This window comes from Sciurus vulgaris (assembly GCF_902686455.1).
Source record: "Sciurus vulgaris genome assembly, chromosome: 15".
In the NCBI taxonomy this organism is placed as follows: domain Eukaryota; kingdom Metazoa; phylum Chordata; class Mammalia; order Rodentia; family Sciuridae; genus Sciurus; species Sciurus vulgaris.
Window position 1 is genome coordinate 38,843,426 of NC_136476.1, and position 27,629 is coordinate 38,871,054.

Consider the following 27,629-nt stretch of genomic DNA (forward strand, 5'->3'; position numbering starts at 1 on the left):
TAACAGATTAAGACAAAAGATCAGCTTTCCAAAACATAAAGCATTATTGGGTGGGCCACCCTTGGTCTTTAGGGTTCTCAGAACCTGCCTGTATTAGATGAGGGGGTGATGTCCAATGAAAAAGTTGCTGGCACACCACTAAAATAAGCAGATGCCTGAAAGTACCACAGATATTTCTCCTAGAAGCACACCAAGGTAGCCAGGACTGACAACTAGGAATGCTCTGCCCTTCCCTTCTCCATTCACTTCCTTTTCTCCTCTCTCTTCCCTTCCTTTCTTTTTAAGAAACTGAGTTGTATTGTTTTTTCAGACCTCTGAAAAGATAAGAAATGTATTATTTCCTGAAAATTGACCAAGGGTTGGGGTTTGCTAGAAAGCAAAAAATTCAAGGTTCATTCATTCCATACTTCAAAATCTGGCATTAAATTTCACTCATAGGAGGTACTCAAATCTTTTTAGATGGAAAGTACTTAAATTTCCTCCAGATGAGACAAGGACTATAATTTTCTTTAAGTCTCTTGGAAGAAAATTTGTATTTTATTTTGTTGTATTAAAATTTATTAAACACTCAGAGCTACCTGCACAGGTGGTGGGGGAAATGAAAGATGCTGTTGGAAAACAAAGAAGGGTAAAGCAACACTCAGGAAGGCTCTCGCAAACTTGATTTTCAGAAGTAAAAATAAAATAAAGAGCAGTTTTGTTCAGGGAACTTCCATCTATGAAGCAAGACACAAAAAGTCAGAAATTTTCTGCCAGAAGACTTCCCAGGACTTGAAAAGCATCTTGGATCTCTTGAGCCTGAGGTTGTCTTACCTGTCCTAGATTCGAACATTCTCTACTATTTTTAGCTTACATATCCTGGTTTTGGATTGTGTGTACATAAAGGAAGGGGGCTGGTGAGGATCCAGAAGCACCAGCAGCCTCCCCAAAGACATGGCAAGTCAGCCACAGACAGTTGATTCTAATAAAGTGTATTATTATCCCACTCTCCTACCCCTTTACCCTTCTACTTTCCTACCATTGAGGTAAAAAATTTTAATATCTAAGCACTCAAAGAATCGCCATTACCCATGACTTATTTGCATCTCTACTTTCAAAGTCTTGGTAGATTTTTTTTAAAAAAGTTATTTATTGACTTTATTATAGGCTTTTTCATATGCTGGCTAATGCCAAGAAAAACCCTTCTAAAGTCATGCATATCCTTGCTGTTCAAATGGGTGGGGAAAAATAGAAGCCCCCAAATGAGGCTTGCCTCTAATTTTCAAAAAATGAAAACATAACCAATTCCCAACAGATAGGTTTATGGTGGCTTTAGAAATTGTGGGGGGAGGGGGACTTCCTCAATATCATTTTCTCCACATAAACTCAACTTTCAGAAGCAGGAGAGATATAAGGAACTTGAGTCTACACATGGAATTGAATCTGCAAAGCAATAAACAAAAGGACAGTTTCTGCTCACTGCAATAGGTGAGCTATTCTCATCTGGCAGTTTACTCAGATTGTCTCCAGCAAGTGAACACACACAAGAGTGCTCTACTGACCCTAAAACAACTAAGAGAAGTGGCCCTGGGGATCTTTATTTTTAACTCTTGTCTTGTTTTAATTGAATTTCTCAAAGGAAGGTGGTGGGCAGGGGATGTAACTTAGTGGTACAGCTCTTGTTCAGCACGCATGAGGCCCTGGATTCAATTCCTAGCCTGATCAATCAATATATGTATGTGTGTATGTTAGCATTACTTGTGTGCTACTATAGAAAGAAAATGTGAAAACGGTGATTGAAAATCCTGACTCAGCCATCCCTTGCTGGATCAATCATTTCAGATTTGATGCCTCAGTTTACTCATCTGTAAAGTGGGCAGCTTGACTTATTAAATGGAAGAATCTATTTAACTATGAAATTGTATCATTTACTCATCTTATGATCATGAAAATAAGAACTAACCCCCATGTCCTGAACCTAAATGTGTTAGTTATAATAAAATTGTTAGTCATTGTGTTAATGATATTATCACAATTACCCTCAAAATAATTCTATTCCAGTAGATGAGATAACATTCCACTTGAAAAATAAGCAAGAAAACTAGTAATGTGTCCAAAGTCACACAGCCACCAAGTGCCAATGCCAACATTTGACAAAAGTTGTTTCATGATCTGCTCTTTTAACTGTGATGCCATATTCACTGAATCAAAAGAAATCAGGAAAGATGCACAGAAAATCAAGCAGTGATCAATCTATGACACACTTTAACTATTCACATAGTTTTTATTACTACCTTCAAAGGCTGATTATTAAAGCATAGGATTTAACTAGTTCCTGCAAGACAGTCACATCCTGGGAACACTCAGCAACACAGAGGCACCCGCACCTGGGAACTCAATGCATGTTCTCTTAAGAAACATAAATCAGAATAAAGACATATTATAGCCTTCTTTTTAATTAAACAAGAAAAAAAAAAAAAAAAGAACTAAAGCCAAAATTAGGCATACGTAAATAAATCACAAAAATCTCTTTTGAAGAATTAAAAGAAAACAAGAACAGAATTCAGATAAGATAATCCCAGAAGACAGTGTGCATTATGCAAGAAAAGCTCAAGAAATTTGACCATGGAAGAGGGGTCTGATGGGCAAAAGAAACTAGATCCATTTTTATCAAGAGTTGGAACAGATATCTACAAAGAAGGAAAAAAAACACATACACACACACACACACAGAAGGGACAAAAGGGTAACAATATTCAACACGAATAATTTCCAAGTCCTGGGACCTGTGTGAACATTCAAATCAGATAAAGTGCATCTTAGCAATGGAACATGGCAGGAGGTATTTTTAGTAATGGTGATCTGAAATATTCCTAACCTGGAGTTCACTGATACTCACTTTGCCAAAATATTGAAGGTTAAAAATTATCAGAAAGCAAAATTTCTTATTATTTAATCTTTCCTTAAAAAATAATAAACCACTACCCTTTCTGTGAAATTCCCTATAGAAAAGAATATATTATTCAGTCTTCCAGGTTTTGAAGCCAGGTTCTTTCAAGGAGTTAGCCTGTCTCATAGTCACTGGCATTTGAAATACCTGGGTTACCACAATTATCTTACCAAAAGTCCTCTTGCTCCCTATGCTTAAACCAGACCTTTGTGGATATCTGTGAATGTTGGATAATAATTTCATAAGCTAACAGTATAAAGAAGAGTGGCAGAATGAGAGGCACTTTGGAAGGACACAATCATTCAAAACTGAAGTACTCTGTCTGAACGTTAAATTTCAAGGCAGCTTTACTTATTTTCCCCCATATAATCCTGTCTAGTCTATCTCAAACAGTACAATTTTGTTTTAACACCAAAATTACCTTTCCCCACTACAATGGTTGCCCTGATGATCTCCTGCACAAGGACACCCAGTCAATGGGATGAGGACGAACTGAGACCCAGCTATGCTCTGCTAGCCACGTCTCGTTCCTCCAGATGGGGCTTCATGGAATGTAGGGTGGGGGAAGTGCTTAGTTTCCACTTGCCCAAAGACACCGTGGACAGCGTATGGGTTGTCTGCATTTGTCTGCATTACCCAGACAAATCCCTGTCTTCAGTCACCAGGAGTTTGTGTTGAGACAGAATTGTTAGTTCAACTAATTTCTATTATACCTCCAACTGACTAACTGTAGTTGAATGGATGGGTTTGTTTTATGAATGGATCATTAAAAGTCTTTTTAGAGTCAACCATTTCATCCTACCTGCAGGCCCCCAAACTATCCTAACAGTGAAGGGAAAATGAGAATGACACTGACAAGGACAAGTTATAAAACCAATACCTACAATAATTTATATTGAAATATAAATATTTCCAAATAATTAAACTAATATGGCCCATACAAGTTACTAAAAAAACGAGACCATCATAATTTTCATTGTCAGAAAACCATTCAAAGAAATTCTTAAATTTGTACAAAATAGTCCCTTCATTGCTGACTTCAGGACTTAAACTAGTCTAGTAACTTTAATTTTGAGAAGCAGAGAGCCAAAGCGGATAAACAAAAGCCACAGAATACATTGCTGGCAAGTTAACAACCAACCAGAATTTTTACATCAATCCTGTGAAGTGCCAGGGCACATTTTGGAAGAATAAAAGTAAAGCTGTATAGCTTAAAACCTATACAATTTGCCCAGAGGCTCGGGAGGCTGAGGCAGGAGCATTTCAAGTTCAAAGCTAGCCTCAGCAACTTAGCAAAGTCCCAAGCAAATCAGCAAGACCTTGTATCTAAATAAAATATTAAAAAGGGCTGGGAATGTGGCTCAGTGGTTAAGGACTCCCCCCCCCCCCCCCCACCGAGTTCAATCCCTGGTACCAAAAAACAAAACAAAACACTATGAAATTTACGCTTATGTACTAAGTGTAAAATATAAACATTCAGTGGGTACTTATCTACATAAAAAAACAATGATTAATGACAGAGGCTATAGTCACAGGGGAGGTCAGAATAGGTTGTTTTCTTCCTTTTTGGAGAAAGCATATATTTCCTATATTTCCTAAGATTATCACATATTTATTTTTAAATCAGGCAAAATTAGATTCTTTCTTGAAACTAAAATGTGTTCTTTCTAATAGATCACTATTATTATGTAAAAGACCAAATTGGAAACTTTTTATTTTTACCTTTCCAGGTAATGGTTTAACCTGAAGCATAATAAATCTGTAGAGAAAAAGAGGTCATTTCAATAAATTAAAAAATTGTTTGCTGACTGCTTAACCAAGCACCACATTTTACTTAATAATCTCAAGTGGAAAGATGAGGATATTATGCTTATTTTTTATTTATACCAACCTAAGGTCCAAGGTAAATTAGTAGCAGATCCAAGAACTGAATTTGTGCCTTCAGATATCAAATCAAACATTCTTTCTATTACACCTTGACTATGTCCCTTGTGGTAATAAAGGTTGTTAATATTAAACCACCTTTTCTCCCTGGAAATGAACCTCCAATGTCTATTTCAAGTTTCAGACATTTACTTTTTAAACTGCTACCTTCAGAACCCAACTACTGTCAGATTTTCTTATAACTTATGTAACAAGAAAAGCATCAGAAAACCAAGTGTGACCCCTAGCCTCCCTTCCTCTTCTCCCCATTCATTATCTAGAAATTTGCTTTTACTTGTATTACACAGTGTGAATCCACACCCCACCCCACCCCACCATACACACACCACACATACACCACACACACACCACACACACACACACACACACACACGCACACACACACAATCCAATGGAGACAACCAGATAGAGGTGCTTTCACAAAGCAACAAACTTACTACCCTAGCGGTGCACAAACAAACCCAGTTATATTAGGTAATCTCTGTATGCAGCTTTGAAACAAGTGCATAAAAATCTACCTGAATCAATAATGGGGAGAAAAACTGAGGCAGCAATTTTCAGTTTTAATGTATTTGTACTTAAAAAAGAATTATTTAGTTTTTGATTTAAAACTTCAAGATTCATGTTCATTACTATTTTCCTTCTGTGTTCATGTTGTATTTTTTGGAGTTTTCATGCATTAGGAATGGATAGAGCTGGGTAATGGCTTTCTTTCCCATGCCATACCTTTTGTATGGCTTTCAGAGACCAAATTAAGCCTTCTACATTAAGATCTCCCTATAGGTAGTCAGCTCAACTGCTACCCCGGGAGGTCTGACAAAAGATATGAGGCACACCTTCCAAAATGGATAGCTAAACACTCAAAAGAACATCTGAGAATGTCCACCTGTCTCATTTCTCTTAGCCTTTGCTTAGTTAATGCAGCAAGAGTATTTGAGCTTTGAGTTGAGTGGTAAGTATGCCTCTGTTTTTTCCCTTCTTACTTAAAAAGTAAACAGGTAGTTGGGAAGGAAGGAATGAACAAAAGGAGGAAAAATTGTTTCATACTGCAGATATTTTTTGGTGCATATTTCCAAAACTCTGTAGCTATCTTCCAAATAATGTATGACTTTCAGAAAAATTTAAACCATAAAACCACTAAATAAGTTGAATGACATAAATGTCTACTATCATGACCATGTCTTCTCTAAAAGAATTTATGAGATCAGTGTCCCATTTGGAACTAATGTTCACAATTCTGACATTCTATTTATCATTTACATATATGTTCCACTTTCATGATTTAATTTCTCAGAGCTGCGAAAGGAGCAGCAAGAGATGTAGAAAGGAAGAGAAAATGCCTAATATGACAGAAAATTAACTTCTGAGAAACCACCAAATAGATGAGGCAGCCTGCTTGATTTTTACATTCATTTAAATAAATCACCTTTTATCAGTGCTGGTGAAAAACAGCAGCATCCTTTTATCTTTTGAGGCAGACAATTACAGGATGATATATATCAGAAAATAACAAAAAAAAAAAAAAATCACACTTGTTCCAAAATAAATATCAAAAATCCAATGAAGCTGTCCAGTGAGAGTCACTAAAATAATCTTCTCTGTATTATTTTCTTTGAGTCGTTTTTAAAATAAGCAGCCAGCTATCCATCTCTGGGCACTGTCGAGATGAGTTTGCCACAAAAGCCACTTATATTTTTAGAAGTCAAAGTCTTGACAAATCAGTTCCTAAGAACATAATTTGTTGCACATCGAAGAAAGCCTGAAAACACAGACCTTGGTTAAAGAGGCTTCCGTATCTTTTTGTAACCTTTCCAAATTTAAGTATGTGGGAAGAGTACCCATAAATTTAAGTCAAAACTGAAACACTTAGAATATTTCCAATTTAAAATACATTAAAATGTGGTTTTTGGAAGGAAATGAAAATGGCTTTTTAAGCATATGAAAAGTTGCTCATCATCAGTCATAAGAGAAATGTGAATTAAAAATGAGATACCATTTCCACCCACCAGCTTGGATTGGGGGGCTCTTTAATAAATCACTACAGAGAAATAGGCAGAGCAGGCAGTCCCATATATCGTTGGGGCAACCATAGAGTACTATGAACTCTTCAGTGGTTCGCAATGTCTACAAAAATTTAAGTGACATTTTTCCTTAGAACCACAATTCTATTCCTGAATTTATCCTACATACATACCCTTCCATGCACACAAAAAACCATGTAGGAGGTTACTTGCTGTGGTATTCCTGGTGGCCCAGAGGAAGGCTCAACTGTTTATCATTTTGTATAGTGTGTGCCTCTACGTGTTCAAGAAAATTAAAATTCACCCAGGAAAGAATGTGATCTGTATGGTTTAGAAATTAGAAGTGTTCTGAAACTCTCCTACAAAGAAAATGCTAAACCACACTAACACAGGTTCTTTCCAGATCTTTGCAATACAATGCCATGTTCAGACAGCTTGACACAGCTGCATTAGTGAAAGCTCCTTATCATAAGATCCCTTTGGTCCTTTAGAAATCAAAACCCCTTGTTGGAAAGTGAATTTCATTTCATAATAAGCAGGATTTTAGAAAAATTCCAATTTTTTTCCTGCAAAAACAAATCACATATAAATGTAACTGTCACTCTGAGAAGCAGGACTGCATTATGCTACAGACTTAATACAGACTGAAAGCATGTTCCCCATGTCTTCAGCAAATCTTGCCAAATGGGCATCTGAAATGTCCTATTGAAACAGGTGGTGTCTGAACAGAATTGGATTTCTGCCTATAGAAACCCTGGCTTTAACAACTGCTGTGGTTAGTTTTAATTTTCAGTCCTCAAAATTAACTGCTTGCCAGTGATTCAGAAATAGACTGAACAACATGTTTAGACTTTACCCTGTTTAATTGAGGGAGAGGGAGGAAAGGAGACAAGAAAGGAGAGAGAAAGGGAAGGAGGGAAGAAGGTAAAGAGAAAAAAAAAGGGAGGGAGGGAGAGATGAAAAAAAAGAGGAGAAAGAAGGAAAGGAAAGGAGGGAAGGAGGAAGGAAAGAAGAAAGGCATGAAATCAGGTTGCCTGGCTGGCCAATACCCTACACCACCATTCCACAAAGAACAGAAGCGAGACAGACCACTTGATTTCCAAGCCAAAAAAAAGAGGAGCAGCTATAAAATAAAGTCATTTCTCCAAAGATGCTTGCCGTTTTACACTTTCTTCTCAGGAACACAAGGATGTAACTACCTTCCTGGACATGACACATGGGAAATCTCCTAAGGCAGCACAGCGTTCAGAACCTTTCACACCTGCCAGGAATTTGGAATTAATAACAAAGGTAAGAATCACTACTTATCCTAGTTAAAACTTATATCTTATAATGGATATTTCAAACAGAATTGAAGTTATACTTTAGAAACAAAATGCGCACACCCAGGGCATAAACTCTTTGAAGACAGACATCAGAGGCTAGTCTTCCTTAAACACAACATGGGTCCTTCAGGGTGCTTCACTGTAGGTCACACTGTCTGATGCTGAATGTTGAACATTTCCTGAGAATGCATGTTGAGCACCTTACACTAAATAGCAACACTTTTTGCTACAACTTTAAGAGCTTGATATAAAGGGAGGTAAACATCTGTTTGTCTTCTAAACTAGTAATCAAGGGGAAAACACTAAGGTATTAGATAATGACCACATGCCACATGTCATAGTTATATATCCCCTGTGAGGAAAATACCACCATATCCGTTTCCCACCTGATAACTAAGATTCCAAAAGATGCAGTAACTTTTACAGAACAGCCCAGGATTGAAGATAAGAAGTGAGGTTTTACCTAAATCTGCCTGACTTCAAATCTTTACCAATTGTTATCATAGGCCCTCCTAATCAGAAATTCAGAAACAAGTTACTAAAACAATCAATTTTAGTGAAATGACATATAATCACATATATATATATCTTTGTTTTGCCAATACCCAAAAGGAAATCTCACCTTCTTCCAATACAATGTAAGAGTGAGGGATAGCAAATCTTTCCACACTGTTTTTCTATATGACTAAATTGCAGTTACTAAGATGATAATTGAATAGAAAGTAGAGTCATCTATCACAGTCTCAAATCCTTTAATCCTATCATCCTGATCAACACGATCTGAAAATCATTGATTCAAAAGGGATTCATTAGTTTTTTGTTGTTTTGTTATTTTTTTTTTTTAAATGAGAAATAAGTAGAAATACTTCAGGTGGAATGGAGAGGTGCTTCTCCGTGAAGTACGTTTGGTCCTTTTGCTTAAAATTCAAGAACAAATAGATTATATCAGTCTTGCCCTCAAAAGTTTATTGTGCCCTTTACCCTTTAATAATGACAAAAAAAAGTAAATAAAAATTATATCAAATAAATTTTAAAAGAAGCTCTAAAGTTGTTCCTTTCCATTTATTGACTCCTGCCCTGTCTTTTCTTCACTTAAGGTCTGACGGGCTAGGTTCTAAATCAAATCCACAATTTCCCCAGCAACCTGCAATGAGGTCTCTAATTTAGAGGAAATTACCTCCAGGGTCCTGTAAAAGAAATAATTCTGTATTTCAACACACCTAGAAAAATAATGTTTAAGTCCAAATTTACCTGGTCCACAAAAGCTTTCTTTTTTCCTTTTAAACCAAAGATATCCTTAATACTACAGAGCTATTCAACAGAAGGGTGTAAGGTGCATTTCCTACAAGGGTGAAGTACATCAACATTCTTGGAAACTATTTAGAAGATAGTTATGATATTAAAAAAAGGAAATCCAGTGGGAGAAAAAAATTTTTCATGTAGCTATAGGATTACAGATTATAAAGCAGAAAAGAATCAAGAGCTTCTCAAGATTCTTCTGGCAAAAAGTTCTTTGGAATCATTTCCGTCTATGAGCTGAAAAGCATTTTTTTGTAAGAGGCTGCCAGCTCTAAAAACAACCTTTCTGATCTCTAAAAAAGTCAAATTCAATGTTAATAGTGCTATGTACTTTTGGTTCAAAAGAAAAAAATGAAAGAGAAGGAATTAGAGCCAGATACCAGGGTTATTCCACTCATTCCTCAGCTGTACGTAAGGATCTCACCCTACTTATATGAAATGGGACTTATTGGGGTTTTTTTACCCCCTTTAAAGTTAGAACATATACATCTATGTCATACATGTAATAGTTAGGTAAAACAAACAAACAAAAAACCCACTGCATTCCCTGTCCCTCCCAAAACCCTTTCTTCACCACCCCAACCCCCACATACACAAGTATCTAAAGAGACACAGTCATGGACAGAAGATTTCTAATAAAATCAAAGTGGCTCAGAAGTTAGCAACACCAAGACAGGCTGCATTAATACTGACAATGGTAAATGTATAAATATCATAAAAATATGTCAAAAATCTAAGTAAGTCAAAAATTGTATTACTCCATTGATCGCTTTTCACATTTCTATAGAAGGTAACTTTCACCTTCCCATTGAAATGGTCAGAATCTATGGGATTACCCAACTTCACATGAATTTCTAAATTTTTTTACTACAAAATCCACTGTAATTAACCCCATGAAGAATTTATGAAATATGTCAAGTTGGTGTGCTTAGAATATTTCATATTTCAAACTCATTATTTTAGAGTTGTCAAAACACAAAGTCTAATCAGAAAATATGTGCAGGCTTCAAATAGCACTTAAAGAAACAAAAAGAAGGACAGTCAGAAGTCAAGGAGGTTCATTCTGCACAGAGCAAAAGACAAGAAATCAAGGAGAGGCCTTGTGGGCATGTGGCGCTGCACTACACTGCATTATCACTGACCTCTAACCTCTCCTCCTGCTCACAAGCAACCCATGAGTGCTCTGGGACTAAGTGGTTGTTTTAAAAAGTTCTTGCATCATATTTACTTTTCCCTGTGACCCTTATCATAAGCTTGATGTACTCAAGTCCCATAATTCACACACACTCGAATTACCTACCCAACAGCATAGCCCAGGAGACAATGGGAAGCACAACATGCCACACTCATAACAAGTAAGTTAACAAGGGTGCTTAGGATTTTAAAAATGGACCAGGTAATTGTTAAGGGCATAGCCATAGGTAAACAGCATCAGCATTGTGCTCTTGATACCTATTAAGGGAATAATATAGGGTTTAATTTTTAAAACAGCTCCCTTAATAAGTATGTAAGTCCCTAATTTTAAAATGATTTGTGTTACAAAAGCTCGATCTTTCACAAAGATGCATTTTTCCCATAGAATATTCCAAGTGGTGGTTCATTTCTGAAGCTGACCCACCAATACTTATCTAACTCATAATTTACTGACATATGGTACAGTGAGGAATGAAGATAGTAAAAGTACTTGCAATACTTCATATGCACATTAATAGTTCCATAGCTTTCCTGAGGTTTGCTAAGTGATTGTTCATGACCATAAAGGGAAAGAATCTCTGTGCTACATAAACCCAACTGTTTCCTCTAAAGCCCTCAGGTAAAGTTTAACAGTGAAGAGATCAACTTCACAGGTTATAGTCTATAGATGCTTAGGGGAAATGATAATTTCATGAATACAAAACTAAACAAACTTCCCAAAATAGTAAGTGAAGAGGATCCTAGAGGAATGAACAAATTTCAAAATTAGGGCATGAATTATCCACATAAGACAACAAAGGAAGTTCATCTGAAGTAGGGATTGATGGTCCCAATGACATTTATTAGAAAGTAGATTTTGACAAATCAATAGCATTTGTCTATACGGCTGACTTGGCTGCAAGTAAAAATTTCAAATGTTTATGCCTGCAGGAAACTCAACCCAAACAAGTCAAATCACAAGGACAAAAATTAACCACAACTTTGTTACCATTATCGTAAAAATAGATATTCACTGTTTACATACATACAATTCAAACAAAAATGTATATGTAAATAACCCAAACATAGGAGTGAATGTGCCTTTATTTAACTAATTATGATCAAGAAACTATGGATAATAACTCCTTTTTATATCATTTCAATGTGACTTTCAACATTCCCCCAAAAGTTTCTATAACTAATACAAAAAAGCTCAGAAATTGTTCTTTCCTAATTCAAGATAGTTTAATGCTGCTTGCTTTAGGCTTTCATCAAAATAAATTTGAACTACACAGATCTTAAAGCTGTTCTAACCAACAATGTAATTTCAGACTCACACTCATTTAAAATATTGTTTGCCTACTTCTTCCCATACCTTGAATCCACAGCTAAGTCATTAAAGTACTTCATTTCCATTACCTCTCTGAAAACACTAGCATACTGGTTAATGCACCGGCAAGTTGTTTTTTTTTTAATTGGTGGGCTTTTCACAAGGGAGTGCCACTTACCCCTCCTGCCTTCAGCAACTTTCTTCTAAAATCCTCTGTGGGGTTGTTGAAAGTTAGCTTTTCACAGCGGAGGTGATTCACTGGTGGATGGCCTTCAAGATGCAGGAATAAGTCATAATCAAAGCGGACTTTCTTAGGTTCTTCCTGGAGAATTAAAGAAAATTAAGAAAGAAGAGTAAGACAAAAAAAGAAATGTTAAAACAAAGATTGAATCCTCATAAGGAAGAGAAAAGGTCTAGACACTAAACGAATGTAGTGTCAAAGTGAACTGGAAACATTTATTATGGAAGTTCATACAAAACAATGAAAATACCAAATAAATTGGTTTCTTGTATTGGGGGGGGGGGGAATCAACTCATCATCTTCCCCACAAGCCCTCAAGTGGTGCAATGCTACCAACAAAGCCGCCCAACCCTCCACACCCATCATCAAAGTCTGCTACTTTCTCTCCCACGTATTCAATGCACAAGCCCTCTAACCCCTACTGCCAGGCTCTTATTCATTGTCCATACGAAAATAAACTCCCTCCTGTACTAGGTCTTCATCATTCAGCCTTCAAAATTATCTACATAAAACAAAAATCTATCCATTTTTACTCCCTGGTTAAAATTGTAACAGGTTCCAGTGGCCATCAGGGTAAAATTCTAACCTGACTTGAATGCCATATGGGGACTGCTGTGACCTGGCTCCTGGCTTCTAATCCCACCACATCCTTCTTGCCCATCTGATGGTCCAGCAATATATTGGTTGCTTCTCAATATTTACCATGTTCTAAGTTCACTCTGCTTTACATTAGTATCTTATCGCCTACCCCTATTCCTCTACTTCCTGCTTTACCTGGAAGTCTTCATCCTTCTCCCCTCAGGTTTTACTCTGGAAAGGCTTCACTGAGCTCCACCCGCAACTCCCCACTGCCTCTCCTTTGCTGTGTACCTCCCTCTTATTTCTGCCACATCTTAGAATAATTGTCCTATTATCTACATTTACCCTGCTATATCATAAGATTATTGAAAGTAGGAACAATGTATGAATTGTACCCTTGACAATTAGTTTAGTGCCTGCACACAGCAGAAATGCAGCATATCTGTAAGATGAACAAAGAATAAATTTTCCTGAATAAAGAAACAGGAAGACAAAGCTGGGCATGGTGGCATGCCAACATTTATAAACCCTCTCTACACATTAATTTTTAACTCTCCAAGGTGAAATGAAGATTGCAGATAACACAGTTAACTAATATGTACTTGAACATTCATCTCATTTCATTCTCACAGCTCTCCCTGGGGTGGCTGTGAGTTCAGTTTTGTTGTATGACTAACATGATGAAACAAAGTGATCCAAATACGGTTCTTTGGACGCAAGAGTCTTACCACCTAAACTGTCAGAATGCAGGCATTGCCTACTACAAATTCATGGTTTCTGTCTCCTTATCCCAACTTCCTCCCATCATAGCCTCCACACATTTCCTCACGCCCACTTCACGGCCATGCAGTCTGGCATGAAAAACTCCTTCCCATCTCCTATCAGAATGCCATTCTCCTCTGGTTTTCCTCATGGTTAACTGGCCATTCCTTCTCACAGGCTTCTCTTCTTTCTTCCCTGACCCTTCACCATTCTTTATCTTTCCACAAGTTTCCAAGGAAGATGTCAACCGTTCACAGGAATCAGTTTTAACCATGTGACAGTGGCTCCCCTCATGGAATCTCCTGCTCAGTTCTCAATCGACTGCCACAGGCACCTTTCATAGGCTGGCCTGCAGCAACACCAAACTCACACATTACTTAAATTATCACCACCCAGCCTTTCTCCTATACTCTATATATTAGCATACAGCAATCCTAACTGTGTACCCAAGTTAAAATATACAAACATCACCCTCCACTCTTGGATCTCTCTCACTGGCCACAGCCAAATTCTCTCCCAGTTCTAATAGCTCCCCCATGAACTCGCAGATCCATCCACCCTTCTCTAGCCACAGCGATAGCTTAGACTTTCACCATTCCTTGCCCAGTCTCTGCTGCTTTTGAACTTGCTGCATTCTACTTCCCACAATGATGACAGTGATTTTTCTAACACAAAAATCAGGTATCTTTCTGCTGATTTAAAAAAAAAAAAAAAAAAAGGCTTTAAAGGCTCATCTTTTCTATGATATAATCCTACTTTCTTGGAATAGCCAGCATCACCTTTACCACCTCCCCTGTATTCCCTTTGTTCTTTTATTACACCCTCTCCTTCCACAATTTTGAAGCACTTGCAGTTCATCATCATATTATCTCATTGATTCTGCCATGTGCTCACCATGACTAAAACATCTTCCCTCCCAGCATACTCCCCTCCTTTGCCTGGTTAATGCAAACTTATTATTCAAGATCCAGTTAAAGCAAACTCCTCCAGAAAGTCTTCCTAAACTCCCCCTACAATCTGAATTAAGCGACATTCCGCTATTAATGCAATTATCACATTGAATTATGAATATTGTCTTACCACTCCTCTCAATTATAAGATGGTCAATGTAACCTTAGCATTGATTTAAAATGAGGGGAATTTGGGCTGGGGTTGTAGCTCAGTGGTAGAGCGCTTGCCTGGCATGTGTGAGGCACTGGGTTCAATTCTCAACACTGCATATAAATAAATAAAGGTCCACCGACAACTAAAAAAAAAAAATTTTTTTTTAAAAGGAGGGGAATTTTCTACCTTGTAATTGGAGTGTAAATTGATAAGGCCTTTTTGTTAGATCTTTTGATAATATCTATCAATGTATTCAATACCAATGATGCTCAACTCTGTAATTCTACTCCTAAGACTCCTTCCATAGAAATACTCAGATATGCCCAGTAGTTCTATAAATACTTATTTTAAAAAGCTAATAATTCTATTTTGAGGATTTTGTTATCAGGTTAATTTATTCTAAAGTTGTCTTATTTATTAGAATTCAGTATTCACAGAAAAGATAATATTCTAATGTGTCCTTAAAATAATGTGTCCTTATTTTTATATGTTAAGCAGTAAAACTAGTTTTATAGTGACTAACAAAATTTTAGTGGGAAAAAAACTTGAAGTACTTAAATATAGATTCAAATATTCATTGTAATATTGTTTATAACAACAAAAAAAATTAAATTATCTACATCATCACCATGGAATAACATTCAGATGTTTAAAATTCTGACTTGGAAAGGCTTACTACTAAGTGAATTAGAGATAAATCACAGAAAAATACTGAAGTATGATACACTGTACCCCACTCTATAATCTGTGCAATTACATAGGGGAAATTTGAAAAAGCTACACCAAACAGTTAACAATCTTTAAATGGAAATAAAACTCCTAAACTTCATTCTATACACTTTTACTAGAACACATACTTCTGTATGCTTTTATAAAGAGAAAAATAATGAATGTAACTAAGTACCAGAAGAAAAAGAATGAAGTAATAACAACATCAGGTTATAGCCTTCAACAGTTTTAAACAAATAAACAAAAATAAACAACCAAGATTAAGGAATGTAGAAAGTGACTCTATGAATCCCAGTATGATTTTAAAGGTGGTTTTTTTTGTTGTTGTTTGTTTGGTGGTTTTGGTTTTTTGAGTAAGGAAAAAGTACCCATAAATCTGTGTTTTGGCCAAGTGGGTATCTTCTTTTAGAGAGCAAAGATCTATATACTATATCAATGTGATCCTCAGGTAAGATTCTTCTTCAAAGTTCAAATAAGAAAGCATATATTTGTTCTATATACAAAACTAATGCATCTCCTACAGGTGGAAATCTGGTTTGGCATCATATGACTCCTCTCAAAATGCAGGAGCTTCAATCCTTGACATTTACTCATGTGCTTTTTCTGAAAACAGAGGAGCACAGGAGGCTTTCAAACCTAAAGTGCCACGATCAATTATGTTCCAGGGTGCCCATTGGTTCTGAGTTTATGAAACACACATGACTCTCAGGCTAGTTCTTTTGAGCACAAATACAAAATTAGAATAAAACACCAAACTCAAGAGAAGGAATGAGGCTCAACCTGCCCTCTTGTCTCTACAGCTCAATAGAAGAGCAAATGAGGACAAGCACACCAGAGGAATAGGGCAAGCAGGAGAATGAGGAGGGGACGCAGGGCAGACTGGCAATCTCAATGTGCAGCGCGAGGCTCTCCCAGCACCATGGGGAACACTTTGGGCTGCTTTCTCTCTCCTAGAAAAACACTTTCTTATAAACCATTACTGTAATGGATGCTCACTCTTCAGGACGGAGTAGGACAAACTTCTACAATACTTAAAAGAAATGAAAGAAACATTCTGGACCCACTAAATTTTCACCAATGAATCATTTCAACAGGAAGAGAAACAAGAAATATATCCACTTGGACCTCAAGGACATCATGTTAAGTGAAATGTAACAGACACTGGAGACAAGTGCTGTATGGGTCCACTTACATAAGGTATCTAAAATAGTCAAGTTCATCAACTTCATAAAATATAAGACTGGAAGATTAGTTAGCAGGGGATGTTGAAGGGGAAGTAGGGAGTTATTAATCAATAAGCATTAAGTTTCAATTAAGTGAAGTGAATGAGCAAGAAAGATCTGTTGCACCTACAATGAACAGCAATGCACACTTCAAATCTACTCAGAGATCATGCTGTATTCTTACCACAATAAAATTATTAAAAAAAAAAAAATACATCCAGCTCAGAGATCCAAATTGAAATACAGCAAAAATCTTGTTTTTAAGAGACTTAAGATAAATTAAAAGGGGTGGCAAAACAAGAATTTCTTTTTGATTAAAAAAGTAATAACATAAAGTACTTAAAATTCTACATCCAAGTACCCTATACAGAAATTTAAAAGAACTCTTTCATTAAATTTGCTTTACATCTTTCTTAAAATTTTTAAAATTTTGTTCATACTGGGAACTGCATCCAGGGATGTTTTGAGCTACAGTCCAGTCCTTTTTCTTCTTCTTCTTCTTTTTCTTCTTCTTCTTTTCTTAATTTTGAGAAAAGGTCTTGCTAAATTGCTGAGGCTGGGCTTGAACTTGCAATCCTTCTGATTCATCCTCCTGGGTCACTGGGATTACAGGCATGTTCCACCACACCTGGCTACCCCTTTCTTTAAGGAACTAAAATTGTACAGATGCAAGCTTCTCCATCTCTCCTTCCCAGTAACTAACACCTTTAAATTCCTCTCTTGTTGTTCTGACATGTGCTCTTATACTACATCTGTGCATTTTCATAACACCATTTGCTCATTTCATTGGTTTTAGAAAACATACATCAATGCTATCACAATCACATATATATGTATTCCTTATGTATATACAGGTATCCACACATTTTTATGAGTTTACTTCTGCAACTCAAACCATCACATTTTGAGACTTGAGTACTGTATGTTATTCTGTGTTATTAAGTCACCATTTATTGATCCAAATATCTACATATGGACAACTAAGAATATCCTAACATTTTAAATTATTAACACTGAAAAATGTGTGTATGTCTCATTGTGCATGTGTGAAAAGAACAATAATTATTAGTTATAAGATCTTAAAAGAAAACCTAAAAACAGAAAATAAACACAATTTGGACTAAACAGAAAAATGTTCTTAATGACATTCAGTCTAAATGTGTTTTATAATAGCTCTAAAGGAAGAACTGCTTCTATCTCATGTGCCTCTTTATTCCTTCATATTTTAAGAAACCAAAATCTCTCATAAAGTAAATGTGTCATAGTCATGAGGACAATTGCTTTAAGTGTCTTCAATATAACTTGCTTTTTACTCTGTTCCATGAGTTTGAAGAAGACAGTGGGGGGATTAAGGAATGGTATATGCTGCCTCTTCATTCTTCATTGTTTTTTTTAAATCTAATATATGAAAAGATTCTAGCTATTTCTATATAGCAGAAAGTTAGACAATTCAAAAAATAGATTCTCTGCTCAACTGAGAGCTTATAAAAATGACTAGAAAAGTTATAAACAAAAAAGGTAAGAAGATATGTCACTGCAGTACTGTTTTCAAACTGAAGCCAGAAAAATGTCAACCTCAGAAGATGAAAGAGAGGTTTACCCATAACCATGCAGTAAGTCTTCCCTCAAGAAATCCTAGCTGCCTATCCTCTCATTTCTTGGAGGCAAGACTTTTGGGCTTGGAGGCCTAGATTCTTCCTACAGTACAACCCAATTCCTAGATGAAATTGAAACACTGGATATACTGTGACAAGAAGGAAAAAAAAGTATCACATGAGCTCCATTAAACTTCCAAGATATTTAAAAAAGGTAGGGCTAAGGAGGAAAAAGACTCTGAATTCCTTCTTATAAATAAAACCACTTAAATTAAAAACACACTGTTGGGCTAGGATTGTGGCTCGGTGGTAGAGTAAGTACTTACCTAGCATGTGTGGGGCACTGGGTTCGATTCTCAGCATCACATACAAATAAATAAATAAAGGTTCATCAACAACTAATAAAAATATTTTTTAAAAATACACTGTAAAATGGGGAAAAGATTTTCAATATTCTTTCCCCCAAAGAATATATACAAACAGACAATAAGTATATGAAGATATTCAACATCATGTCATCAAAGTCAAAAGGAGATAGATACCACTTTACAGCCATTAGGATGACAACAGTCAAAAAGAAAAATAGAAAGTAACAAGGGTTGGAGAAATTAGAACCTTCATACATTGCTAGTAGGAATGTAAAATGGGATGGTCATTTTGGAAGACAGTTTAACAACCCCTCAAAAAGTTAAACACACAATTACCATATGGCCAAACAATTCTATCTAGGTATATACTCAGGAGACTTGAAAATATATGTCCATACAAAAACTTGTAAATGAATATTCATACTAGCTTTACTCATAATCATCAAACAGTAGAAACAAGTCCAACAGCCATCAAACTTAGAAATGAAAAAAAACAAAATGTGATAAACTTACACAATGGGATATTATTCAGTTTTAAGAACAAATAAGTATTGATACATCCTACAACATGGATGAACCTTGACTACATATTAAGTGAAAGAAACCAGACACAAAAGTATACGTATTTATAGTTCCCTTTATATAAAATGTTCAGAATAGGAAAGCCCATAAAGAAAGGAAATACTTTAATGAATACCAGGGACTAGAAGAGAGAATGAGAAATGAATGTTAATGGGTACAGTGTTTCTTTATGGGGTGATAAAAATGTTCTGAAATTAGTGGTGATGGTTGCACAACTCTGTGAATATACCAAAAACCACCATGTGGTGAACTTTAAAAGGGTGAATTTTATGGTAAGAAAATTATATCATAGTTTTTTTTTTTTTTTTTTAAACGAGAAAAAAGAAAGCCAAAAGTTTAAGGGAAATTCAGTTTAAAATGAGAAGGAAAAAAAATAGATCAGTGCATTAATATAAAAGCAGATATCAATGTATTTCAACAAATTCTGATTTGATGAGAAATATATGAAGAACTCAGTGTTATTACCACTACAAAAAGATGGTCATTATTCTAGCAAATGATTATTGTTTCTGAGGCAGAAATGTTCAGCAGAGCCAATGGAGAGAAAGATCTAGATCAAAAAACATGGTTTTAACACTTTGTAACTGTGAGGTCTTGGATTAGCTACTTAAGTTCTCCATGACTTGATTTCCTTCCCTGTAATGTAGGGTTAGTAGTACTTACCTGTAAAAAGGTTTTTTACAAATGTTAAAACATTTTTTTTACAAATGTTAAACAAAAAACATATATATCAGCACACTATCAAGGACAAAATAAGCATCTGAACACTGAACTGGGGAAAAACGTTACTGTCAAAAATGTCACAAAAATATCAATATAAACAAACCCCAACTAATTGGGTAAAAGGTTTACAGAATGATGGTATCACAGGAATGTGGTACATGAAGAGACAGGTGAGAAAAATATGGAAAATCCATCTTGTCATTCTTACATCCTACTTTGAAGGACAGTTTTCTTATAATTTTAATTAAAAATAATTATGTCTTAATCAGAAAGAAATCTTTGCTGATTTGAAAGTGAGCCTTGTATGTAAAGAGCCAGTGGGACACTGTTCCAGCAGAAGGTACTGCATATTAGAGTGGCTTATCTGGGACTCTCATCCTTTATTGAATATCAGAATCACTCAAAGGACTAGTAAATATGCAGATCTGTAGGTTGCATCCCAGAGGTTCTGATGTGATGGATCTACGTAGAGTATGAGACTCTCTCCTCTAACTTGCTCTTGGGTAATGATGCTGATTCAATCCCAAGAACCACAGTTTATGGAGCATTGGCTTGAAGAACATGAACCCATTTGCTCAATTCCCTTTTTTTTTTTTTTTTTTTAAGTGAATTTTCTCACTTTTGGGCATATGTAAAAACTATGATATCTTTGGAAGATAAATAAGGAAAACTATGCTTTAAAGTACCTAGAATTTATCAGGTATTTAGTTATACATAACACTTCTAAATACTTTACTTTAAAAATACTTTAAAAATCATTTGATATAATCCTTGTAGCCACCTTATGAGGTAAATAGCCTTATCTCCCCATTTTATATATAAGGAAAGCAGCCCTAGAGAGGCTGGACAATTTATTCAATATTATGTACCAATGTACTCTGTCACATAGGTACTGTTGAAAACTTTCAATTCCAGTAGAATCCATAATGTCTCTAGTTGAAATTACCGTACATGTGTGGGTATTAGCTAAAGATAACTTGAGATTATTCTTTGCAAGCCTCAAAAATTCTAGAAATATGAAAATGAGAAAAGGAGAATTTCACTAAAAAACCATAATTTCTCTTTCTTATTTTACCAACACCTAACAGTCTTGCACAACATGGTAATCACTGTTCTATTAAAAATGACACAGGAATATTTAATGAATTTCACATAATTTCACTTCCTATCACTGAAATTATCTTTTTATAGTTATCCCTTCCATGATTAAGGGTAATGAGAGCCAAAATTCTAGAAAGACCAATTTAAATTATTTTAACATTATCTAGCCATAGAAGTGTTTACAAGTCAACATTATTTTAAGCATTTGGTGAAAGAATGATCTTCTGAGAGATTAATGGGTAAAGATTACATACCTTGTTTTTAAAATAAACCTCAATTGGCAAAATGAAACCAGCATACCCAGATTCTTCTACTTTGTAAGGTGGATCTTTGCACACTGCAACATTAAAAAAGAGAATAGGAAAGATGAGAATAATAGATAAAAGACATTCTTTAAAAAAAAAAAAAAATTCCATTCTACATCTAGTTCCCCCCACGATTTTCATAGCCCCTTAATCGACCCCACAGTGGAATGCCTTTTGAAGTCTTTATTTCTTCTCTAGAATCTGTAACAATAATTTTTCCTATCTTAGGCAAGAATATAAGTTATTTATTGAGATCTTGATGGAGCATAGCTCATCAGGCAATTATGATCATCAATGAGTGGACTTGAGTTGTTTTCACCTGTTCTAAAGACTTAGGTAAACTAAAAACTTCTATGACCCAAAACTTGAAAAGAACAACAAATTTCCTAACAAATGAACTATATCTGGACTTAGATACTAAGCCCAGACCTAAACAACTCACTTGTTGGAGATTCCCTGATGTCTGTGCCAGCCTCCTTCCTTAGAAAATCTCCAAGCCACAGTCTGTCATCTTTACTGATGCCCATTACAACTCATTGCCCCCTCCTCCCGCCAAAAAAAGAAAATGTATTGAAATACTGGTAGACATACAAACACTTAAAATCAAATCACATCACAAGAATATATAACAAACAATAAGGCAATTTGTATTTCTTATGGAGTTAGAAGGAAGCAAAACTATTAGGTAAGCTCTTGGGGAATGAGAGAGATCCTAGGAATCTAAGATTTCATCCCACTAAAATTTTCATTCAACAAGAATCAATCTGAAGCCAATATGAAATTATCCTGGTTAGACTACAGTTTTGTAGTTTCACAAAGTAAAACTGTATTTATAGTCAGTAAAACTGAATATCAAAGCTGCAGACTCTGGTATGCCTCCAAGTCCTTGCAGCTGCCCCAGCTTACCTTCCCAGGCTTCCCTTTCTCACCTCCCACCTGTTCCCAGTCCCCCTGCTTGCTGTTCCTTCCACTACACCTTGAGCTACTCAGGACCCTTTGTGCAATTCAAATCCCAATTTCTTTACAAGAGCCTTCTAGTGATATCATCCCTTCTCCTTCCCTGCCACCCCTACCAGAGCATTACCAGAATCAGTCAACAGAGAATCTTATGACCATATAGTCAAAAATCTCACCTGCTACTTTCCATTCCCTCCCTCAAAGACAGAAAAAAATGTTTATCTCAGGAAGATAAAGAATGTGTTAAGAGCTCTGGCTGCCAACCTGTGATCCACCTCAAACTCCAGGCCACCTCTGCAAAGTTCCTTCTTCCAGACAGCGTGAAGATTAAGCACAGCAGCAGGTGGCAGTTATACAGGGGATGTTCTTGTCCCCTAGAAATTCGTATGTTGACAACTTAACAATATTAGGAGGCAGGGCCTATGGGAGGTGATGAGGTCATGAGGGTGAAAGAGTTTAGTCCTTTTATAAAGAGGACCCCAAGAGCTCTTTGGCCTCTTCCACTACGCGTGCAAGAAAGGAAAGAAGTTAGGTGTCTGCAGTCCTGAGGAGGACCCTCTCCTGAACCCAACCACGCTGGCACCCTGATCTTAGACTTCCAGTCACACAATTGTGAGAAACCAGTTTCTGTTGTTTATAAGCCACCCAGTCCATGATACTTTGTCAAGGCAGTCCAAATGGATTTAGTCGGTAATGTGTATAATGACATAGCATAGAACCTGACACAGTGAAGTTCTCAATAAGTGACTCAAGTTCTCAATAAGTTAGAGGAAATCTATCCCTAAAACATAGTCACCATGTAACCTTGAAAATCAAAAGGAGGAAGCAAGCAGAGGAACCTGGATTTGGATCAGCATCCTCAGGCCTCTGTCCCTCAAGGGAGAATTCTCTTCACTGCCTTTCCCTTTAACATAGAGAAAATACCATTCACCCGTCTGAAAGCATGGGTAGCATATGCAAGGAAACTTGATGTAGAGAACTACAAACATGAGGGATTTTTATTACAAAAAGTCCTATGGACAACGTACATGAAAATGGTTTAGACATGCTCCAAGTATCAATATGGCTACAAAGAGGTACAGGGAAGGCAAGGTTTTGATGTCTCACTCTGCCCTTTAGCCAACCTTAGGAAAATTGTCCCAAACTGACATCAGACAAAGTAACTGAGGAAGAACGCATCCTGCTTGACCTTATAGCTTGGTCTTTTAAAAAAGAAAAAAAAAAAAAGAACCTGGAATGTCAGTCTTACATCCACACTGACCACCTGCCAACTTGTCATGAATATTCAAATTCCCTAAGCACTGGGGTGTGGATGCCCACTAAATGCACTGAGAAGCCCCACCCCCCAACCCCCAGCTGAGTGGCTGGAGTTACACTCATGGCACTTCCAGGCTGCAGAGCCTTTTAAGAGCAGCAGTTTTAGTGTCCAGGTTGCTTGGGATTAATCATGCCAATGTCATTTGAAGGAAGTTTATTTTGTGGGCTGCTGCACATGCCAAAGAAGTTACAGTTATTCCTCTATACACCCTTTTGTATAATTCATTTTCTCCGTTCTGCATGCAAATTGCTCCTATTATAGGAAACAGCTGTTAGTGAGCACATCTTAAGAGCTGAAGGTCCTGGATTTTTTCCACCCCCTAAAGGAAATGATCTGCTATGTATTAATACTCTATAGAGGTCTGGTTTTATAAGAAAACTGTTTACCAACTCATACCTCAATTATTTTTAAATGCAATGTTTTCATCATTAGCAATAAGCAATGTATGTAAAGCACCCTGCATTCTTAATTAGAAACAGTAAAAACTTTATATACAATAAACATGTCAGAAAATCAGTAACAATGTTCACATAAATTTATAGGTCTAATCTGAAGAAAGCCAAATCAGGGGAATTTATTTACTTGGATATCTTATAATTAGAATCAATATGATCTTCTAAGCTAGTTCTAAAAAAGGAGTTAAAACTAAATGATGTTTCAGCTATTGCTTTAGACAAAAAGCAATCATTTTTAAACAGAGTTGAATCTAGGAAGGGCCACCTTCTGTCACTCAGCATTGAGAGTCACTTTTCTATGGTTACTAGCCATGTATCAGGTTTATGAGATCTAAACATACCAAATCCCTCAATTTGAATATTCTTCCTTTTAACTGCTCAATAATCAGATAATCCTCACCTGGTGCTGTGGCTAAGAAGGAGGATCGCAAGTTCGAGACCCTCTCTCAAAATAAAAAATAAAAAGGGCTGGGAATATGGCTCCATAGCAAAGGCCCTCTGGGTTCAATCCCGAGTACCAGAATAAAATAAAATAAAAAAATAAAAAATCAGACTATACAGAATATTCATGTAATAAAAGGCCAAATTTAGAGTTACTGAAGGGATATTCACCTGTAGAAAGACTACAAAAATTTTTAAGCGACATAAAAATGAGAGGATTACTATTGATTCTTAAACCTATGCCTATTGATTCCATAGAAATCACTGGCAGCTTTTATTTCTCCGAAAACATCCAGTCAGATGTTAGCTCTTTCTGAACATCTCCCTTGTTCCTCTTACACACTTCTCCAGTTGCACTTAACAGGTAGGCAGATAGCCTCTTTTACCTCTCAGACTCCTCCAACAGACTAGACTCTGAGTCCCGTGAGGTCAGCAAGGGTATCGTCGTTCACATGTGATTCCTGGCACTGATATTGAGTCAAACAATAGGTACTCAAGTGTTTGTTGAGTTTATTTTTTTTTAAAAATTCATGTTCCCCTCCACTGATTTGCCACTGCCATGGACACTGCCTTCCCAATAGCAGTGATGAGCTGATATCAGCCAAACTCTTCTGCAAACTCCCTGTAACCGACATAAACTTGAAAAAAAAATGGTACAAGTGACAAAAACTTGCCACAGAGGAGCTGTCTCTTGACAACTTAATACCCGAAGTAGAACTACAGTACCATGTTTTAGGCAACTGAGTTAACTACTTGGGTTGGAAGATCCCTGAGGATTGCAGGACCTGACATTTTGAAGCCATGACCCTAACCCTAACCCTAACCCTAACCCTAACCCTCTGCTCTCCAACCACACTTTATCACACATGTACTCCAAGGCTCTAACTGGGACACATTTCCAAAACTCTCTTTGACAAGTAATTATGAGCACCAGTGATCTACCAGGATGAAATATCCAAAATTCAGGTCTAAGAGGAAAAGACCAATCAATGTTCTTGCAAAAAATAAATAATTGGACTTTACTTCCCTAAAACAGTTTTTTGAAATAGAGGGCACAATACAGATCCAAATTTGTATGTGGCAAGATGCTAACCATACACACTGGCCATTAACTATTTTGAAGTTTTTTTAAAAAATGCACATAAGAAAAAAAAAATAAGGAAAGAAGGTTGTAATTTGGTTAGCCAAAAATAAGTCAGATTCTTATTTATTAATAAGTAAACATTACTTAATGTTCTTCTTTAGGAGAAAAATACTTGAAACGGAGCTATGCTTAGTACCAGGAAATAAATGCTTCCTTAGATGAATAAATGAATTTGTACTGATACAACAAACAATATATAAAAGATAAATTTAATTAATTAATAGGGCAGATTTGGGGCACCAAATAAAGAAAAGACAATTAAAACTAAAAACCTTCCACCAGATCTGTAAGACCTCTGTTTAAGAAAGATCATTAGGCAACAGGTTTTCCCCCTAATTCTCAGGTAAACAATTGGTAGATTCTTCTCCCAAGCATCACTCCCTTCTGTTTGCTTAGACACTGTGATTTATGCCCATCTGAATACTTTTGTAAAGATGTGGCCCAGTGGCCCATTGATAATTATTGGTTTTGCTTTATTTACTGCACCCAGCCCTTCAGGAAAGAAACACACCAAACTCACTCTATATATAGACTGGTTATTACCACTGCTTTGTGCCAACTGTCCCTTCCAGCTTGAGCATTTTTGGACTCCTTCCCTTCCCGCTTCAGTTCCACCACATCAGAGCCCCCAGGAACAGGGAAAACAGGGTCCTGCACAGCCCATCTCACTGTCCCAAACAGTGCTGCACCAGCGTCTCCAAGTCTAGGGCCAGCGTCTAGAAGTCTGAGCAGCAGGGGGTTGTTCACCGCACTGCCACTAAACATGGCCTCAGCCTTTACACTCATGACATTTTGGAAAGAACAATAATCAACAGTTGGGTTTTGTTTTTATTTTTATAAGTGTGCGTGCACACACACACACACACACACACAGATTCACAATTGCTTCTGTTCAGCCCATTTCCGAAAACAACACAAAATGTTTTTCCCCTTTGTGTTTTATTACTGCTTTCATTTTCCTGAAATGGGATTAAAGGTAAAAGTAAAATTTTTAATTAAGTTGTTGAGCTTTTTACCTTGTTGACTTTTAAAATTCAAACTTAATTCTAAAATCCCAATGGTTTCCTATGCAATAAGTAAGTGTATCAAAACAAGCTAACTCTATAACTTTCATAAAGTCTTAATGACACAAACTAGTTATAGTTAGCTAGTGGAATAGCTGTGGATTACCAGCCTATCTCCTCGAAATTCACCCAAACACCCAACCCAACAAGTACCTCCTCTGGAGAGCCTTCTGCCAATACTGCAAAACTATAATGGTAGCTTATCTTTCCTGGATTCCACTTTTTTCTCATTGTGCCATATTAGCTAATTCTACTGTACCTGATACCATAGATGCCCCCTTGTCCCTACTTAACTCTGAGCTTCCAAAGGGTTAGGCTTTGTCTTGGGCCTCCTCTCATCTCAGAACCAAGTGCGCCACTTATGAAACTGAACTGAATTACTGAAACATAACTTTAACATAAGCTCCAAAAAAAGGAAGTTACAACCTGACTAGTTGAGGAAAAAAGTATACAAAGCCTAGTGGGAAGCAGAAAATATGAGCACAGGAATTAGCAAAGATACTATAAATAAAATTTCAGCTGTATAGAGTACCTTATGTCACACATATTCATAAATTCAAGTTCAGGTGGGAAAAATGGATTACGCAAATAAAAGAGGGATTATTAATGCAGCAGAGATTAAATCAATGTGCTTCCTCTTACGGGACTATGATTATGATATTAAAACCAGACTACCTTCAAAATAATTTCTTCAAGGAGTTTACAACAAATGAGCCAGTAAAACCAGAAATTGACCAATACTAGATACCAGTTTGCATTGTTAGGGAATTTAAATAGTTCTTCAAGTACACATCTTTCACTAAAATTGTACTGTTCCTAGCAACTTGCCCTAAGTTCCCTACATACTTGGAATCTGGAATTGCTTCAAATGATTAGCCTAGTGGAAATACATTTCCAGACTAATTTGATGGGAAATA

General features: G+C 36.4%; 1 protein-coding gene across 4 annotated transcripts in view; it reads right to left on the reverse strand.

Annotated features, from left to right (window-relative positions):
- The window catches only part of MLLT3 (MLLT3 super elongation complex subunit), a 256,586-nt gene that overhangs the window by 85,796 nt on the left and 143,161 nt on the right, over window positions 1–27,629 (reverse strand). For all 4 annotated transcript variants that reach the window (XM_079112406.1, XM_079112408.1, XM_079112407.1 and 1 more), the window contains exons 3-4: window positions 21,283–21,365; window positions 12,200–12,343 (exon numbers count right to left, since the gene is read on the reverse strand). In XM_079112406.1, the coding sequence (XP_078968532.1) occupies window positions 12,200–12,343; window positions 21,283–21,365 (227 nt within the window). The remainder of the gene's footprint in view (window positions 1–12,199; window positions 12,344–21,282; window positions 21,366–27,629) is intronic.